General features: G+C 34.3%; 1 protein-coding gene and 1 pseudogene across 9 annotated transcripts in view; one reads left to right on the forward strand and one right to left on the reverse strand.

Annotated features, from left to right (window-relative positions):
* The window catches only part of LOC129943179 (uncharacterized), a 191,927-nt gene that overhangs the window by 79,840 nt on the left and 90,711 nt on the right, over positions 1–21,376 (forward strand). For all 9 annotated transcript variants that reach the window (XM_056052459.1, XM_056052460.1, XM_056052461.1 and 6 more), the window contains exon 3: positions 6,072–6,976. In XM_056052459.1, coding sequence (XP_055908434.1) covers positions 6,211–6,976 — 766 coding nt within the window. In that variant the 5' untranslated portion in view covers positions 6,072–6,210. The remainder of the gene's footprint in view (positions 1–6,071; positions 6,977–21,376) is intronic.
* Positions 9,632–10,120, reverse strand: LOC129943180 (40S ribosomal protein S13-like; annotated as a pseudogene).

A 21,376-nucleotide genomic window follows, 5' to 3' on the forward strand; every position in this document is an offset into this window, starting at 1 on the left:
AAATTGAAATTGAGATTACTTTTGTTTTGTTTCTTTTATAAAATAATAATTGTCTTTTGGGTTAAGATTATACACAAAAGGATCGTTAAGGCAAAACAAGGAAAAACTTAAGAATGAGAAGGCATAACAGTGAAAATGTGAAAAAGTGGTTTTTGATAAGTTCTAGACGTTTATGTTCCAAAGCAGTCATTTGGTTTTGGTTATAATAAATGTTGTCTAAGACACTGTTTTTAAAAAAGGACAGCAATAAAATAAATAAATTGTATTATGTTATGAAACTTATAAAACATGGAATTTTTCGAACCGAGACAGAAAAAAAATTTGGGATCTGACCAATACTGATAACTTAAAATAATATTCAATGGAAATACAATATAAAATTGAAATTTAAGTAGTTTTGTATCGTGATTTTGAGACATCAAATCGATCTAGTAGTGTTGTTTATAGGACTTTAAGTTATGTAAGGTTTAAGTAGCTGTCTTTACTGATAACAGTACTCGCACACAGAAATGATTGAGAGTTGTAAGTTAGCCGTAGTTCTCAACGGACTGTTGCACCACCCAATTTATGTGTTTTTTTTTAAGTGACTGTCTATAATGGAGTAAGACACTCTTAGGCTAGCTGTTTGACCGTTGTGATACCACAAGAATCTTAAGGCTTTTTACTGATCTCAATGAAGCCCATTGGAGTTCCTTACGAAACGTAAAATTCTAATGGATGGATGGAACTTATGTGCAATCGGCTTACATATTATATTAACCACCTTGTGCGCTATCTATGTAGGGTAGGCCAGTTATTTAAGTGGCCTTATGTTGGTTTTTTTTATGGTATGACATCAATAGCGAAACGTGTTAGAATTGGTAGTACTGTATCATTTTTGGTGAGTTTATCAGAATGTCTCTATGACCCCGCACCCATTAACTTGCTTTCTTACTTAGGTCCTCAGACCTGTTAAGGCCGTTGGGGACCACTTTAGGGGCACAGAGCCTTTACTACGCCAACGCGCCATAGTGTGCGGTTTCTGGTGATATTTTTCAGCTTTCTCCAACTTTTTCCTAGTGACGCTGATTCCTCCTCGATGTGTTTTTTTTTTACTATAGTTCGATCTGCTTGATGTAGGACGTAAAGGAACTTGTCGTCTACTACATGAACCTGAACGGCTATAAATAAAGTTTAATTGTTTCAAAATTGATTGTGATATGAATGACCCATTGATTAATTTTATAATAAATCACAGCTGAATATACTCTCTGAGTTTAGAAAGCGACGGATGATTTTCCAGGTGCTGCACCCATAAAGCGGAACAGATTCGACCTTTGTGCGAAACAATCGTAGCTTTGCTCTTAAGCTAAAAAAGTTATTCCTCAATTATTTCGACAAAATAGTGACATCCTACCATCGTGCAGAAGGTGACATCATATGTTATTGTGGTGCCTCTCTACCGCAAAGTTAACCAGCTGTACTCTCTGTTGACGGTATCAAAGGCCTTCTCGAAGTCGACGAACAACAGTGTTGCTCGATATTCAACGCACTGCTCATTAGTGATCGGTAGGTTGTTGAAATCATCAATACGAGTGTGGCCTCAAGGACTTCTCTGATGCGTTCCAGTATGATTTTTGCTACTATTTTGGCAACGGCAGGTGGAACGCAAATCCCTCTCTAGTTTTCGCACTTTGTAAGATCACCTTTTTTATGGGGGTTGATGATCATTTCCTTCTTCCACTCATCGGGGAAGTTTTCATTGGCCCAGGCTTCGTTTATGAGCGGATGAAGCAGTTCGTTTGATGACGTTGCTCTGCGGGAATTCTATCGAGTCCTACCGGTTTGTTGTCCAGGAAAGGTTAAAATTAATGTGTTGTAGAGGCAGATTCGATTAATTAAATGGCCTCCTGACTGTCTGAGAAAATCCGAATATCAGATGTTGATATTACATTTTCGTTAAGCCCGAACAAGACTTCTTTTAGAGCCATAAGCTCTGCCTGAAAGACGCTACATTAATTGGGAAAGTGGAATGAGTGAATGAATGACTTTTAGTAGTTCAGAGTACAGGATTTGTTTTTGATCTCTGAATAAAAGTGGACTCGTCTTCCAAGAAAGATGCTGTCATCTTATGCAAGAATGACTGTATTCAAAAAGTATGAAAGCATGAATTATCAAGTGCTTGTACTTGACCTTAAATGGACACGTTTATTGAACCAATAGGTTATTAATTTTTTTTAAAATACTCAAGGGGTTATTAATACCCTTAAAATGTTTGAAGTTTAAACACAGTGAGAGCTTTTGGAAAAAAGGGAAGGCTTAAAGAGGAGATACCGATGCACTTTGGTCTTAAAGTTTTATATATCACAATGATAGGAAAAAACAGAACTGGGTAAAACATTCCACATTCTCGATATGCGTTTAAAAAAAGAATAACTATACTTGACAGTACGTCCGAAATTGAGCTCAAGGTTAAACTGATGTGCATTCCTAGAAGTACGAGTACTACGGCTGAATTGTTTTAGGGGGGGAATGCAACTGGCTAATTCGATAGAACACTGTTTAAAAAAATATCGGTAGAACAACAAAAGGCATGAAACATTGCGGCGGTGTTCAAGTGACGTAATTGTTTCGGTTATAGTTCTATCGCCTATCATTTTCACAGCTCTTTCTTGGATCCTGTCCAAAATACTTAAACTTGTTTTAGGGGCACCTGCCCAAATCTGCGAGTTATATTCAAGTGTTGGACGAATGAAGGCTTTGTAAATTACAGCCAGAGCAGAATTTCTTGCACCGTCGGAGAAATCCTAAGCACCTAGCAGCATTTTTTGCAATATGGAACATGTGATCATTCCATAAGAGGTGATCTGTGATATTCATACCTAGTACTGAAAGTTGATTAGTTTCCTCGATGCAGGTGCCGCTCATGGATAGATCGGGGTGGGTTACTTTTTAACGACAGGAGACAGCATTGAGTTTTCGAAGCATTAAATTCTACACGGTTTTTGATTTCCCATTGTACAATGCTGTCGAGATCAGAATTTAATGAGCTTATCAACGCTGCCGCTGAAATTCCACATCGAAGGACAAGGATGAGAATCTAAAAACGAATATGAAAAGCTGAGAGTACTGTCATCAGCGAACCAATTTAAAGGGTTAGAAGTTTCAGACAAAAGATCATTTATAGAAATAAGAAAGAGCATTGGAGACAAAACGGAGCCCTGGGGCACACCGGCGTTTATTTTGTGAATATCAGATTTGAACCCGTCCAACACTACTTGAATTGAACGGTCCAAAAGGTAATTTCTAACCCAACGAAGAGAGCTTGGTGATAAACTCTATCAAATGATTTTGAAATATCAAGTGCAATAATCTTACTTTCTCCAAAACGATGTAAAGATTTGTTTCACTGTTCGGTGAGATAATTAATCAGCGTTTCCATGACCTTGAAAAGAAGTGACCTGAGTGCTATTGGACGATAGTTTGAGGGAGAGGATAATTCGCCTTTTTTAGGGACAGGCTGTACAAATGCTGTTTCCATCCGCTCGGAAAGAGACCTGTAGAGTAGGAAAGATGGAAAAGCTTACGCAGTGGTTTTGCGAGCGTGGAAGAACACCTATTCAGAACAATAGACGGAATACAGTACTCTTGCAACTGCACGAGTGCGTAAGAAGATTCGTCCCATTGAATCATTTACGCTCTCAAGAACAGAAGGACTCATGACACTTTCCGGTAGCGTCGAATTAACAGCAAACTGTGGTGCACGCAAATTGGTTTTATCAATCGAGCTCACATAGGGAGTGTCATTATGGGCAAACGTTGGAACCGAGGATCAGGTGGTGTTTCGTACGTTTTTTACAAATGACCAGACATTCTTACTACCTTTGGGACATTGTAGTATTTTTTGCCTTAGTTTCTGGTCATGCAAAAATTTGGTCCGCCGAATGTAACCGTTACAAGTCTTTCTAGCTTGTTTGAACTTATTCCGATTTTCCTCAGTGGGGTTGGCTTTATAAATCCGGAAACTTACATCTCTGATCCTAATTACCTCTTTACAGCTCGAATCAAACCATGATAAATTTTACCCTATTCGGGATAAAATTTCTCATTCCACAATGAATAAAATTTGTAAGCATATCTGCGCTGGAATCTACGTCACTATCAAGGAAGCATAATGACCAGTTAAAGTTATTGAAGAATTCATTGAGACCGTCCCAGTTGGCTTTCTCATATTGCCAAACGGTTCTCATAGGAGTTTTTTCTTTAACTGGTTTTTTTACACATGAGAAATTTGGTCGGCACGATTCATTAATATGATTTATAATGTGGAAATTTTTAACAAAATCGTATATATCGAAATGTTCATATTTAGACGGAATATGATATTGTCGATTTTCAGAAAAACATGTTGTTACTCCTTGCATATGTCGTTGGCAACAAACCACATTTTCTTCCTGTGGTATCGCAAAAGGTTGTGTCCAGTTATTATGCTCGAAATAATTGCTTAGTTAAACAGGATATTATTTTGTCAAATTTGGAACAGAATTTCTTGGCTGGTGCTCAGTATTCTAGGCTTATCAATCGATGATTAGTTTTTTGGAGTATTTTATTATCAATGATCTGTTAATTCACAGGATGGGGTATGCTTATGGAAGTAAATATTGGATTGGTCTAGTGTAATACCTTTTTCTGGCAATTACATCAGCTCCTTCATTCCCAGAAACATAATTGTGGAATGGTTCCCAGTAAATTATAATGTTATTTTGTAGTCTGGGCAACAATAATTAACAAGTTTCGAATTCGGTAATATCAGCCCGTGATAGCGTGATAATTTTATCCACTGAATTTGTTCTGAAAGTCGAATCTGCATATCTTGATTTTATTATCCGCAATAATAAATTATTGAAGTCAATTTATTTGTTGGCTCTTTAGACATGTCCGACGAATAAAGGTTTTTAAATTTTTCAATCGGGAATTGTTGAGAAAATAGTTGACCATCTTTACAACAATTTCTCGCTTATAGAGAGAAACGCAACTGAAGTCTTTAAAAAATAAAAAAATGACAGACCAGTCAAAGGATCACAAAGAATCCTCATTTTTAGTTGTTTCCCACTTAACTATGAATTAAGGTGTATTATGCTATAAGATGCCTCTTTTACCTTTATTACTTATCAGCGAAACTCTTGGTAGTTTTTGGAGCTTGTCTCAAGAATTATTTATGTACATACAACTGTCATTCTAAAACAATGAATAGACCATTATTTATATGAAAACAAATAAATCAAAAGAAGAAGACGAATCGTCATCATCATTGCATCAGTTTCAGTTCCAGGCTTCAGCACAAAACAATGAAAATCCTTAAATGCCATATCTTTCTTAGAAGCTTCTTCTCCTCTTCAACCTTCAAGGCCCGTTCATTCTTCTTGATGATGACGAGAACAAAGAAATGTACCTAACTATACAGTACATAACATAAAAATTGTAAGGAACGATCATTAACATGACTTAACCCATGTATGAAAGTAAGGGAAGCTACCTAGAACAGTACGTCCCTACGACATCAGACCTATAGTGACGATAAAATGCGTGTATTTTAATGTCACCTTCATTATTGTTGTACTTTTTCATTGTTTTATAGCTACTCGTAGTTGGCTATAAGAATGATGTTGTACATAACTTAATGAAGGTACATTCTTATACATTCGAATAGGCAGGGCTTCTTCATATACACAGGCTGGAAACAATCCCATTGCTAATGAATATGCCCTCAATGTCCGACCTAGTTTTTGCTTGCATTGTTACTTCATGACGTCTCACAAAATATACATCATCATACAGCTTGCTATACCAGTTACGAACTACAAGCTACATAAACATACTTGAAACACCAACCAACTTCAACTTATATGGAAATATGGAAAAAGCCTCTTAGGGTCCTTGCTTGCCATGTTCTTGTAGTCCTTTACCTTCCTGCCTCTCTAATATAATTAGCATTTATTGTGTTGTTGTTTTTTTTTTTTAAATATACATAAAACCGCATTTATTTATTTTCCAACTCATAATTTTGATTTTATATTTCTTTTTCTTTGCAGAGTTTTCTGTCAGCGTGCATTTTTGTTTTAATTTCGTAAAAGAAAACAATTCAACCACAACAAGGACGAAGGAATAAAATAATCCAAGACAAACCATACACGCCATCAGAATGGATGAGGACCGCGAAGAAGATAGAGTATGAGATTAAATGGGGCTTTAAGGCCCCACGGAGCTCCAGGCATTGGACGCTCCATTGGTGCTAAAAAATATCGTGATAAGCGACCGCAACAACAGGGCAAAGCTGATTGCGAGCCAAATAACACGTTAATCGCTATTAGTAGTTGCTATCTAAGCAATAATAACAAAAACAACAAAATAATCACAACACTACCAACCGCAGCAACAGTCGAAGCATTCGAAGCATTTGAAGCAGTCAAAGCAGCCGAAGCAGCAACAGCAGCCGTAGCCGTAATAGTAAATAATAATAATCATAATTTTAAACGCACGCAAGGAAATTCAAATCCTTCTTCAACCGATAAGCCCGACGTTTTTATCAATAAGCAACCTTATACAATTTTTAAACGCAGCAGTGTAACTCGAGCTACTAATAACATGGCTTCGAGCGGGACCGGCACCGGCATTGGCATCGGAAGGAGCCAAGGCAGGAGGATTAATGCAACCGCAACATCAGGACGAAAACGAGGTGTGGCGCCCGATGATGATGTTGCCGTCAACGTCGCCTTTGCCACCACCGCCGCAACTGCTGCCACCAAGCGACATCAGCGCCACCACCCAATGCGTGTCCCACAATCATTATTGGCCAGCTTAAGCAGCCTGTCCACGCTGGTTCTGTGCTTAGTGTACATTTGCGTTTTGTTGCCCAGTCATGTCATATGCGACGACGATAATGGCTTTTTCGTTAATACCTTCAGCATGGGACCAGAGACCACTACCCCGGAATTCGGTAAGTGCTTTATATACGTAGCGTGAGTGCATTTGCATAAAATTTCTTGGGAATTTTACTGCACACATTTTGTGTTAAGTTTTGAGTCCTGACTCCTGTAGACTCCATGTTTTTTAGGGGATGGTTTGGGTTCTTGTAGGTTACAACAAACAATGTAGTTGTTGTCGCCATCCGAAGTCGCCATATGGACGACGACGTTATGAGTAAGCCCACTGGATTTAGGTGGTAATTTGGTTGACTTAGTCAGGAGGGAGGCAGAAAGCGATTGTATTAATTTGTGTTTCTAATGTAGAAATTCTGTATAGCGTACGTTAGCTTTGTCTGTATGCTAGATTGTTCTTATATTTTTTGTTCTGTATTTGTAAATTTATGCAATTTTTGGGTTTTAAGATTAGTGTATTAATGGCTTATCCTTTATATAATAATCGTATTCAAAACCAAAGAATTTTCTTGTTTCTCTAAAAAATTTGTTGTTTCTCTTAATACAAAATATTGCTCCTCTGAATTTGACTGTGTTGTAGACAGTCAAGGATACGAAATTGTTGATAAAGAATAATATGTGGTTCTGAATAGAATCTGAATAAAAAATATTGTGCGATTTGTGTTGTTGACAGTAACTTGAAAAATGTATGTTGGGCAAAAAATGGAATTAACTCGTAGACATTTCCGTGCGATTATTTTTTATAACTTTCGACGTGAGTGACAAGATTGCAGCGATGAACTTGATTCTTTCTAAAGCTATAAAGTACCATCCTATAGCACTGTTAAAAACTGGTATAACGAACGAATTCAATCGTGGTCGTCGTTCGCTCCAGGACGAATTCCGTGAAGGTTGTCCAAAGTCATGTTACATATCGTGAGATAGAGGCATCTTTGGGCTTTAATATGACTAGCATCAATAAGATATTACATGAACATGTAGCATAATCTGACAAACGCTCAAAGGAAGGCTCGTGTCGATTGGTGCAAGGAAATGGGGAACAAATACGGTCAACGTGCATCAAAGGCTGTGTATAATATTAACACAGGTGAAGAATCATGGATCTATTATTAACCCGAAATAAAACAGAAATCGACTGTATAGGTCTTCTAAGATGAGTCAAATCCAACAAAAGTTGTTTGCGGAAGAAGCACATCGAAGAAAATGGTTGCCTGTTTCTTCGGCATTCCCGGTCATGTGGCGACAGTAGCGTTCGAGAGCAACGCAAGTCGGTCAATTCTGAATGGTATACGACCATTTGTTTGCCAGAAGTCATCGGAGAAATTCGAAAAAAGCAAAAGAAGAGGCGAATCATTCTTCATCATGACAATGAAAACTCTCACAAATCGGCTCCAAGAAAGGAATTTTTGACCAGCCAAAACCGTGAATTAATGGGTCATCCGCCCTACAGTCCTGATTTGGCACGCAATGACTTCTTTTTTTTCCCGCACATTAAAAAAAATGCGCGGTCAACTTTTTTCGACCGTAAGCTTTACACAGTAAAACTCAAAGTTACAATTTTGTTCTAAGTTAACATAAAAATTATCAATTTAAACATACATTTTTGTATACAATATATCAATACAAATATAAGTATTTTAAAATTAAAAATCTTTAACGTTAAATATAAAAACAGACCGGAGAAAAATATCAACAACTTTACAAAAAAATATTAGGAAGGATAGAATTGAAAGTGTTTGTTCAGTTCCCTACGAAAATCAGTCATGTTTTGGACCCTCCGGATGTGACGTGGTAGACGTTTCCACAAATGAAGAAGACAGTTAGTTGCAAAGATCTACTGGATGGGGGAAAATGTAATTGGTCAAAAAGGTTGATGTGTATTAATTACTACTTACCATTTCTACCACGAATAAAAGAACAATCCATTGGCCCTAAAGCACCTATTGACATTTGTAGATCAGAGTTAATAGAACTAACGCAGCCTTCGGAGACAGAATAGTTTTTGAATAATTGGACATGGTCAGCGTATGTGTGAATTGAAGAAGTTATTTGCTGGAAAGCTCATTTATGTAAATGAAGAAGAGTAAAGGTCCAATAATAGAGCGTATAGAAAAACCACTGCAAGTAGGGAGAAAAATCGGGCATTTCTTTCCTACAAAAACAGCTTACTTTCCATTACTAAAGTATGAGAGAAGTGAATTAGTAGAGCAAGGGCTAGAGTTGTACATAGAGCTTGCGGTGTGGTATCCAATGGTTTAAGGTGTCCAAAGTTTTAGACATGCAATGGCGTGAGATTATTGTGGTTTCTAGTATAAACGCTAAATTGATTTTGGATATTTTTCTCGAAAACTGATGATAACTGTACAATTTTAGGAATTTCGAAAATTTCAACTGCCTTGTGAAATTTCCAGTCATTAGAATTGTTGTCATTGTATAGGTAACAAAAGGTAGAATAATTGGCAGTAAAGCTTTGATGAAAACTGGATGCAATGTATTCATTAGACAATTTTAAAAGTTTGAGATAGATTCCACCTGATTCTTGTTGTCAAAAGGGAATATGACAAATTTTTGGTGAAGCATCAACGTTTATATTTTCTGTTTTAATATTTTTCCTACTTAATAAGAGTTCCCGCAAAATTTTCCATAGCTATCGAAGCTATAAGAAGTTTTTTTTCTTCTCCTTTATTCTTATTTTATTACATGTTTTTGTGTTAAAAAAATAAAAAAACGAAAGGACTCCACTAATACCATTTATCTATCACGGAACTACTTAAGCAACCAAAGCACAGGCGGTCTTTGATTCATATTTCCAGTTTGGTGGGAGTACACTCTTGGTCTTGTAGTACCTGGCGAGTCTGTTAATTCTCAAATCAAACAGAATTTACCATCCTTGTCCTTACGGTTTCGTTCCAAATGCTTACGCATAACAACTGTCCTTTAGATTAAATGGTACAAATCTCCTGGGATGTCGGGTTTGAGACCAACCGACTTCAAGATACGGAGAATCTTGTTTCCATTGACAAAACGGACTTGAACAACTCCATATGAAACACGAAGTATGATACCGATTTTGGAGGGAGTCATACCCTTCCTGTCCAATTTCTTGATTGTTCCCTGACATCTTCGGTGTAAAGTTTAAGCCATGAAGAAACTGTCAGAGCGGATTGGGAAAAACTCTTGCCAGGAGCGTGCATATGACCCATCTTGTCAGATTTTTAATGTACACGAAAAAAAGTTGTTGTCTTTATCTCAAGAATCAATACAGTTATCATACAATAATACAAGAAATAATTTAACAATTTAGAAAAAAAGTGAAACACTTGGTTAAACCCCAAATATCTTACGAATAATTAAAAATTTAATTATATAATGTAACGTGATGACAATTAATAAGATAAATTTTGATGACAAAAAATCAATAAACGCTTCGAAGTAAAATTTTATTTCAAAAAAATAATAATCTGAGAAAACACTACTGAAAGTTGGTACAAATTAGTTTTCGACTTCAATATCTTATACAAAAAAAGATATTGGTCTCAAACTAATTTTATCTAACAAAAAATATTGTTTGAACATTTTTGAAATTTTTAAGCAAAATAAAATAATCGGTTTTTTTTTCATAAAAATAGGAATTAAAAAAAAAGGCCCACACTGAAAACTTCCCATCCCGTCTGTCTTGCATAAAAGTTTGTAGGTTTTTGTGTCAGGTTGAAAAAGTTGTAAGTTGAATTATTCTTACAAAATTTTAAAATTACCAACAATACATTTCAAATAAAGAAATAGTTTAGTTTAAAAATCTAGTTTTGTTGCATAGATTTTTAGTTGTTTACCAATTTCAGCAATTTTTCAAATTGGATGAATGAAATTGATTTGAGAAATATCAAGAACTGACAATCAATGTTAACCAAATTTACGTACAATTTTGTGTAGATTTTTTTTAATAAAAAAACAGACTGTTGGATATCAAAAACAATATTTTCTGTGAAATAAAAAGAGTTTCAAGACAATATTTGTTGACAATAATATTTTTTAAAAGATAAAAGTAGTAAAGAAAATATCACAAAGTTTTGAAAATACCAACTTTTATTAATTGTTTTGTTTCGGCTTTTATTTTTGGTAATAAAAAACTGTCAATTCGATGTTTTCCAAATTTGTCTTAATGTTGAAAACAATATTTCTTAAAAAATTAAATAAGTTGAAAGCCATAATCTCAGGTTTTTGTTTAGGTTTTTATTTTTTGTAAGAAAACTGTCAATTTGACTTTTCTCAAAATTAATTAAGTAAAAATTAGCTGGAAGCCATAATCTCAAAGTTTTGAAATGATATTTGATTCGAAATTCAATTTTTACCAACTTTTTAAAATGTTCTTTTAGGTTTTATTTTTTATAAAAAAAAATTGTCTTTTCGACTTTTCTCAAAATTTGACAAACTTTATTTTTCGTGGCACAAAGTTGTTTTAGAGTTAATACCATTTCGTGTTCGTAAAATTTTCCAGGTGACACATTTTTTTTCAGTTTTTTTTTTTATTTATGAAAAAAAAACCGTTCATTGGATGTTTTTAAAAAATATATTTGTTTGGTATCACGTTAAAATACATGATTTAAAATGTAATTTAAGTCTTTAGCGTTTTTGGTTCGCAAAATATTTAGGGTTAGCCAAAATGCTCACCTTTTTTTTAAACTGCTATGGTAAAAAAATCGACCACGCAATTTCCTTGAGAGCCCTTTCTGCAGCTGTCTGCCTTTTTATCTGTGTATTAAAATTTATTTGAAGTCTATATATTTTCTGGTTCTTGAGCTATCTATCTATCTATGGACAACGAAGAAAACGTTGCGAACTTACGGACGTACGGACAGACGTCTTTCTAAAAATCTTTCATTTCGACTCTAGGGACCTTAAAACGTAGAGAAATATCAAAATTTTCAATTCGACGAATCAGGCCCATTACAATAACTTAATTTGGGAAGTTTAAAAAACTGGTGTTCGATTCGAATATTTCGAGAATATGTTGAAGGAATTGAATACAAAATTTTGTATTTCTATGAAAAATTGTGTTGTTTACATAAGATAAAGGTCTTAGAAAAATGCAATCGGTATTTTTTTTGTAAATAAAACGTTAAAATTGATAACGATTGGATTTCGACTAAAAAAAAACAGATATTGAAATCAACTTTAATTTATCAAATGAAAAATATTGTTGCTAACTTTTGGTTAATTTAAAAAAAAGAACAACAGCTTGTTTCGAATCAAGAATTATAAAAAAAGAGGCTGGGATGCTACCAACACTGATAACTTCCCATACCGTCTGTCAATTTGTTTGTTTGTAGGTTTTCTTGTTTATCAAGAAGTTGAATTTTTCTAAAAAATTAACTAAAAACTTCAAACAACATTTTACATACTTATATGAAAAAACTTTGATTTCAACAGCTAATTTTTCTAACGAGATTTTTAGTCGAAACCCAATTTTAACCATTTTAGTAGCATTTTTTTAAAGTTATATAAGTAAATCAAGATTGTTTTTTTTTTTTTAAATTAGGCAATAAATGAAATCATTTTAAAGTCAATACCTTTATTTATTCACGAGACATCAAGAATCGAATATCAATTTTTATTATTTTGCATACCATTTTTTTGGAGACTTAAATTTGTATGAAAAAATCTAACTGTTAGATTTATGCAAATATTTTACTGAAACAATGTTTTCAATAAATACTACTAGTTAAGCCAATATCCTAAAGAAAAGACATTTGAGCCGATTTTACATGTTATTATCCTTTAATAGAATATCTGATTTTTAAAATACGGCTGACGTAAAAAGGTAACCTAAACGTACAAACGAACGTAGGTTAGATTCTACTGATCTTGAAACGGCTAAAAATGTCTAACTTTCAATTCGACAAATCGGATAGATAACTTTAACTTTTTATGGGAAGTTAAAAATACTTTATTAAAGGATTTATTCGTCCTAAATTTGAATCTCATCACATCAGAATTTTAAAATATCACTCTTTAAAAATGTCCATAATAAATTTGAGACCCAAGATATTTTGCCTTATCTCAAATTACTTAATTCTTTCAAATTGTTTTCGTGTAAATCAGATCACCCACCACAAAGTAGACAAATAATGGATTTAATCATTTTCTAAAACTGACTATTTTTAAGAATATTGGCTCAAATTTTTTAAGAAGAAAGAAAGTTATCGACATTAATTTATTTTATATTTCTGAAAATATTCTATTCTCCCATAAAAAAAGTGCAACACTATGGTACGTCGTCATCTTTTCAACACCACAAGTTTTTAGCGTCCATAATTTAGCTTAAAAAAAAAGTAATAATCATCGACCCACATATAACGATTGCAGTTGACAATTAGGACCAACTTCGTTTTCAAGGTTTAAATTAATATCAAACCTTTTGGGGATGCATTGGAAGCTCTTTCATCTCATGTAAATTGGTATTGCCTCAAACTCAAGCATTTTATATTTGTACGTATCGTGTTCAATAAGAATTGGGCCTCATATCTGAAGATGATCTTCAACGTATAGTGGAGATGTTTTGGTCAAAATATGAACGGCTCAAGTAAAAACAAAAAAACTGGGAATATTCACAAAAGGACGATAATGGTGTTGTGGCAGGAAACTGGCCCGAACAGAACAATGTTATTACCAAAATATATTTATGAAGACAATATTCGTTCATGATGAATTATTCACACAATCTTAACACATGACAGCAAATTTGATAGATTTAGCATCAGCATGGGAAATTTGCCTCATGAACTGTCAAAGCTCGAAAGTCCCTATTGGATGACCATTTTATTAACTTTATTAACAAATTTTCACATTTTTTCATGTTTAAAGTTAAAAAATTATCCTTTAAAAAACTTACACGTCCCTATTTAGGGAATTTCAGAATGAATTCCCTTAGCGGAGCATAATAATTCATTTTATGTTTTTCGTGCCCTATGCGACACGAATGCTTCGACTTTATATTATGATGGTTATGAACCTATGTACTTCGAAATATATAGGATGGAAATTATGTGGGGCAATTAGGCGAGGTGTGTGTTGCCATCATGAATACAAAATGAAGGGAAATGTCTGATATTAGGACCAAATTGTTCGAGAGCATAGGACGACAGCGACAACCAAACCACGACAACTACGACGACGATGTTCATGCGGATGCATACTGAATATAATATTTTGAGGGTCTGTTTTTTTTTTTTTTTTTGAATATTATTCATAAATGGGGTTAAGTATGCGGGATTATGAGTGCTATCAAAATTTTTGTGTCTCGCTTTCATGCCAACAACGTGGGGGTTTATGTACTTCCTCTCTGTTTGGGTTAAATGACTCACAGACTATTTAGCGGAAGGTTTGTTTGCTTGTTTGGATGAAGGAAAAAAGGAATAATTTGTTAAATAAGTAGTTTCGGCAGACACATCTAATTAAGTCCGAAAAAGATTGTATGGTACTTAATTAAGACAACAAATACCGACGCAGGCCTTATACTGCTATATCCCTTAGTGTGTTTTGGAATACTAAGCACTTGTTTGCACAGAGTTGCAAACAAGTTCGAATAAAATTTTCAACAAATTGTCGTTCTAAAAATAACTCTATAAAAATACTTACATACGTAAAAAAGGACACGTGGATTAAGATTAAGTTCTAAAGCTACCTTTTTGTTTTATAAACAAAAGCTGACTTGACAAAACGTTTTTCTGCACTTTTGTTAAATTAATGAGAAATATTACGTATAAACCTCAGAGGTTAGAGAAATTATTTATACAAAATTTTCATGTGCCTATGGCCAAACTATGAAATAACTATGAAAAAAAAAAAAACAAGTCTAAAAGGAGTATCGGATTGAAAATGTCGCCATTGCGTTTTGAAGTTTTCTAACAAACTGATCTCTTAACTACTTGGAAAATATACAGTTATAAACGTTCTTATTCCTAAGAAATGTACATGTAGTTGCAAGTCAGCAAAACTTCTCATTACTGATGATAAAACAGTAAATATTTATAAAAAGAACATTTCGCCTTAATCTAACATTACTTGAATTTTACACAGCTTTTGACACCATAAGTCACTCGGTTCTTGATTTTAAGAACACTACAATTATCATTATCATCCGCTTATATCCAGGTAGCAGACAGATGTGTTGTATCAAGTTGTAGATCGTCCAATTTAGCTTTACGCCACGGAGTCCCACAAGGATCAATACTTAGGCCACTACTTTTTTCTCAATCTGCATTTATGATTGAGCACAAACAGTATGTATGTATTTTGACGTTACACTAGTAACTTTTGATCAGCTAACATTAATCTATTAAAGACAGTCTATTAGAGACAGTCTTTCTGATAAATGAGAACTTGCAAACGATCTTACATTGGTCTTAACTTAATAATCTCCACCTTAATTCTACAAAGTCAAAAGATATTCAACAACACAATATTAAGCCCTTTGTAGCTAGAGAATCAAACCGTCGCTTATGTTGACTCTTTTCGTAATCTAGTAGTCTTAGAGCTTTTAGTATCATTCAATGCTTTATTCTATGAAAACCTTTTAAGTAGCAAAAACCCTTTTGAATCTAGCACTTTTTTATTGTTGAAAATTTGTAGGTAATTTAGACTACGAGATTTCTAGAAAGTTTAAATGTTGTCTTAAATAATATAGAAAGCGGATAGTATAATCTGAGCAACTATGTGGCTGCACGTTATTGAAATTGCGGTTACTTAGCTACCTTTGACTTTTAATTTAACAGAACAATCAGATTATTGACACCGTAGGCTGACATTCCTTTATTCAAATAGTTCTCTCATTCTTATATTCTCATATAAATATTTGAGTACTCAGTTGGTTATGTTAATGTTAATGTTAATGTTAATGTTAATGTTAATGTTAATGTTAATGTTAATGTTAATGTTAATGTTAATGTTAATGTTAATGTTAATGTTAATGTTAATGTTAATGTTAATGTTAATGTTAATGTTAATGTTAATGTTAATGTTAATGTTAATGTTTATGTTAATGTTAATGTTAATGTTAATGTTAATGTTAATGTTAATGTTAATGTTAATGTTAATGTTAATGTTAATGTTAATGTTAATGTTAATGTTAATGTTAATGTTAATGTTAATGTTAATGTTAATGTTAATGTTAATGTTAATGTTAATGTTAATGTTAATGTTAATGTTAATGTTAATGTTAATGTTAATGTTAATGTTAATGTTAATGTTAATGTTAAAAATTGTAACTTTGCAAACATGAGCTCTTATGTGTCAACATTAGAGTTTTGTTTCAGCAAATACGCCTTAGGGTCCGGCCACGTAATGAGCGACGAGCGACTGAGCGACCGAGCGACGAGCCGCTGAGCGACTCAAAAAAATTAGAACACATGAAATCGTATGGAGGTGGCCACATAAGCCGTAAGCGACTGAGCGAATTTTCAAGCGACAGAGCGACGTCGCTTAGCAATGAAATTTGTTTTAATTTTTCAGTCGATCGCTGAGCGACGTAAAAAAAAGATGTCTACAATAAACATTGAAAGTTTAATTTCAGCTGTCCAAAGCCGCCCAATGCTATGGCAGGACACCCACAAAGATCACAAAAATAAAAATGTCACCGATAAAGAGTGGGAAAAAGTTGGACAAATTTGTAATTGTTCTGGTAAGTTTAATTTATTTAATCTTTACAAATAGTAGTGTTTTTTGTTCAATGCCCGAATTCCCAAAAATATTGCACAAGCTCGTTTCTTGTATTCAACGCATTGCTTGAGCTTCTGTTATAACGGGACTGTTCTTCTTGGGTGGTTGCATTTGTTTGAGCTAAGTCATTAGCCATTTCTGCAGACACGTGTATATAATCAAGGTCACTGTCGCCATCGCACTCTCTCACAAAATTGTGCAGTATACAAGCACATTTAATTAAACGAACTGCAGTGCTTGGCTTCGTTTCGATGTTTTTTTTGTAAAAACCGCCATTTCTTGCTTAATATGCCAAATGCACACTCAATGCATTTTCTTGCGATTGAAAGTTTTTTGTTGAAGTTTTCTGTTTGAGCATTTAAGTTTCTCCTTGGATAAGGTCTTAGTAAATAGTTTTTCAGGGGGTAAGCCTCATCTCCGATTAAAAAATTGGGAAGAACAATGTTTGATTCTGGTAATGCTTGTGGAGGTGGAACGTTAAATTTATCAGCTTCAAGTAATTTGAACAAAGTAGATCCAGAAAATGTACCACCATCACTTTGTTTTCCTCTCCTACCCACCTCGATTGTTAGAAACTTTTTGTCAGCATCAGCTACAGCTTGCAGTACAATAGAAAAATAATGCAGGTAGTTAAAATAATGAGAGCCAGAATTTGCTGGACATTGAATTTGGCAATGTCTACCATCAATACTGCCAAAACAGTTAGAAAATTTCCAGCGTCGGTAGTAATCGTTAATAACATTTCGAAGGTGGTCAGTTGTTGGTATAGGCATATATTCTTCCACAAGTTGTTCCCATATGATAACGCTAGTTTCCAAGACAATGTTACTTACTGTGCTTCTGCCCATTCGAAAAGCAAAAGCTAAATCTCGAAACGAAAGACCTGTTGCGAGAAATCTGAAAACATTGAAGATACAAAAATTGTAAATAGTATATGTACGTATAATTATATTTCAAATTTCAGGAGCCAATGTAAAACTAAAGTGGAAAAACCTAAAAGACACTTTTCGAAGGGTTCTTCGAAAAGCTCCACGTCCAGTATCGGGATCCGAAGCTCCACCAACAAAACCGAAATGGCCATTTTTTGAAATGATGGCCTTTACGAGGCAGACAATTGAACCCGATCCAACTGAGGGAAATCTTCGAGAACCAGAAAGTTATTCAATGGCTCAAAATCGTTTTTTCGCAGAAACAATATCAGATTTACTGGAAGAAGAGGATGTAACCCTTTCAAGTGTCAATATGCTTACAAACAGCACTCCTTCTACGAGCACCAGCTGCCCCCAAAACGTGCGAAAAAATAAAAATAAGAGAGCGTCAACATACAATTTGGAGTCAGAATTTCTCGAGTTAGAAAAAGAAAGACTACAAATTTTAAAGAAAGAGGTAGCAAAAAAAGAAGAGGATAGTGATGACCTTCAATTTTTCAAAAGTCTTTTGCCATTTATGGCACAATTTAACAATTTTGAAAAACTTGAGATAAGAACTGACATTCAAAATATTATATTGGATAAACTGAAGAATATAAATAAAGATTAAAAAAATTAAAAAAAAACTAACCTTAAACATAAACCAGCCGTTGTTCTGGACTAATTGCTTTCTTTTGTCTTGTTAATTTTGGTCGAACTTTTTCCAACAGCAAATCAAAAGATGGTACTGACATACGACAATATTGCCAAAAGCGATCTGGAAATCTGCGAAGATTTAGATATAAATGATGAAATTCACCATAATTTTCCCTTTCACGATTTATGGGGTGTACACCAAATCTACGGATTCTCGATCTTATTACAGATCTATAAATATGAGCGCGACTTTCAACCAGTAAGCTACGATGAACCGCACTTGACGAAGGCATTTTTCCAACTAATCGCTCAGCGACGTGTCGTTTAGAAAATGGCCACCCATCGCTCAGATTGGTCGCTCAGCGACTCGTCGCTCGGTCGCTCAGTCGCTCGTCGCTCATTGCGTGGCCGAAGCCTTAGGTTTATAAAATCATAAACTTTGCGGTTTCAAGTAAGTAGTGTTGGTATTTGACACCTGTCAAACTTAGCTGTCAAATTAAGTGTCAAAATACTAATTATGTTTCCCAGTAACGTAAATCTACATTTTTGTGACATGAATTGGCTATCAAAACATAGGATCTGTCATGCACAACGTTTCAGACGAATTTTAAATTAGCCTTTCTCAGTTGTACATATATTTTCCCATTGCCCCGCCTACTATTTAAAACACTATATGTTTCTTAAGACTAAATTAGTGGAAAAGGAGTTACAGACTTTATTTTCAAAGAATTTATTGCACTAACATCATAAGATGAATGGGTATAAAATTATGTGGATTAAAAGTGCCAAAGTAATTTGTTCGCCCAAGAGGACATTTTAACTACCCACTCGAGTACTTCCTTGCATAACTTCTATTACATTCTCAAGCTCCAACAAAGGCCAAAGTTATTCAAATTTCACGACAAATTAACACGATTTTTTTTATCGCAAAAAAAAATAAACTTAAAGTAAGCTCCTGCTGATTTTCTTTTGATTTCCTTAGTAAGAAAGTAAAAGCAACTTAAAAAGTGCATGGGGGCCATTTTATTTCGTGGTTAGAAGTGCTACACGTCAAACCCTAGGTCACGAAACAATCATGTTTGTGAAAAAGAATAATGTATTATGTGCGCCCACAAAAAACTTTTCGTGCAAAAATTTCATTGACCAAGAATTTTGATTAATTTCAAATTAAGTCAACTCATTATAATCGTTGAGGTTGTTACCAAGAAATTAAAAACCTCAAGGCCTTTCAATCAGAGTAATAAAGGGTTTAAGGACCTCGGCGTTAATAAACTTCTCTAAAAAAGTTTTGGAAAATTCATGATTGCTAATTCGATGAGACATTCATTCGATTTAATTGAAAAATATTTATCGTAGGAGAAAAAGTCGATTAGCTTATAACTTCGAGTAAAAAAAAAAAACGAAGAAAACTTCAAACCCTGGTCTCGCCAAAGTTTAAATATGAATTTAATGGCACATCAATATCCCTTTTTTTGTTTTCTTTCACTGATGGGTAGATTATTTTTCAAAACTTTCCTCAAGACCAATAATCGTAAGCTCAATCATTATTACGAGTTTGTCTGGGTAAGGGTAACCCTATTTATAAATACATAGCTAAGAATTATAATTACGGTTATGCCATGGACTTCTTGAAGTTTTATTCTGAAAAGTATAGGATTTGCGTTTGAAGAGAAATATTGTAATATATTTTGCGTGTTTAACAGAAAAAGGTCCTTTATTAAATGCAAAATGGAAATAGAACGGAGCACCGAAGGTTTATTTGAATTTCTTTGTTGTACTTGTATAAAAAGAAAAAGGGACTTTCTTAGCCTAACCAGCTGGAAATAATGATATGGGATTAAATTAATCGATCAAATGATTGCTCTTTTACTTGGAAATTTATATTCATAACATTTAATTTTTGTTGCTTTCAAACAATACATGAAGAAAGGAAACAATGACCTTAAAAAGAAAAAAACAATGTTGTATATTGTATGACTGATTTGAGTTTACAGTAAAGAAATATTTTAAAGCCCTTGGATCTAATTTAATCAATCTCTTTTATATTTTATAAATATATTGAATATTTTCCATTTAAGATTTGTATCATTATAATGACGTTCATATTCTGACAACATACCCTTGAAATTTTTAGAAATTCCCGAAAATCTCCAAACTTTCCTTGAATTTTCCAGCCCTTCCTCGACATTTCGAGAATTCACTTAATTTTTCCAGACCTTTATTGATATTTCAAGACATCCGTTAATATGGCAATATCTTGCCTGAAATCGCCATACAAGACAAGAATTTTAAAGAACGTCCTTTCATATTTCAAGACCTATTCTGGAATAATCAGACCTCTCTTGAACTATTCCGACTTCTCCTGATATCCAAAGACCTCTCCTCAGGCTGTCCTTGTTAGTGTAAGACCTACCTTGATGTATTTCCCTGAAATCTCCAGACTTCCCTTGAAGTGTAATTTCGAGTCGAAAAACCCTCCGCCTTACAGAAATCTCAAAAGAACAGCCTGGACGAAATTCAGTCAAACTGCCAGTTATGCTTCGAAAGTTGCATGATGTGGCAGCTCCATGGCTGGAACAAATTTTCAAAGGATGTCTGCTACTCAAACCTGTGCCCATGTTTTGGAGACAGGTCAAAATAGTTTTTATCCCGGAAGTGGGTAGGCGAGGTCACGAATCCGCGAAGGATTTCAGACCAATAAGCTTAACATCTTTTGTGCTTAAAACCTTGGAGCGCATTTTTGATTACCATATTAGAGAAATCCTAGTTGGACGACCTCTCGAAAGCTCTCAGCATACTTACTTTAAGGGAATATCTACGGAGACTGCCCTCCATAAGGTAGAGCAAACAATACATTTTAAATAATTTACTCTTGTCACCTTCCTAGATATAGAAGGTGCTTTTAACAACGTCCTTACAGAATCCATAGAAAAATCGCTCGTTAAGTTTGGTGTAGAAGACTTTATTCGAGAATGGGTTATTTCCATGCTCAGTGGTTGGAAGATTCGAGCCACTCTAGGCAATACAATCGCAACAGAACACCTCAGGGTGGTGTCCGTTCACCTCTTCTATGGCTTCTGGTCATGGATACAATTCTCGTTAAATTAGAGGGATGTGGAGTGAAGGCGGTAGCCTATGTTACACCTCTGTGATTAGTGAAATCACGGAGTCAGCTTTGAA

Source organism: Eupeodes corollae, chromosome 1 (assembly GCF_945859685.1).
Source record: "Eupeodes corollae chromosome 1, idEupCoro1.1, whole genome shotgun sequence".
Classification (NCBI taxonomy): Eukaryota; Metazoa; Arthropoda; class Insecta; order Diptera; family Syrphidae; genus Eupeodes; species Eupeodes corollae.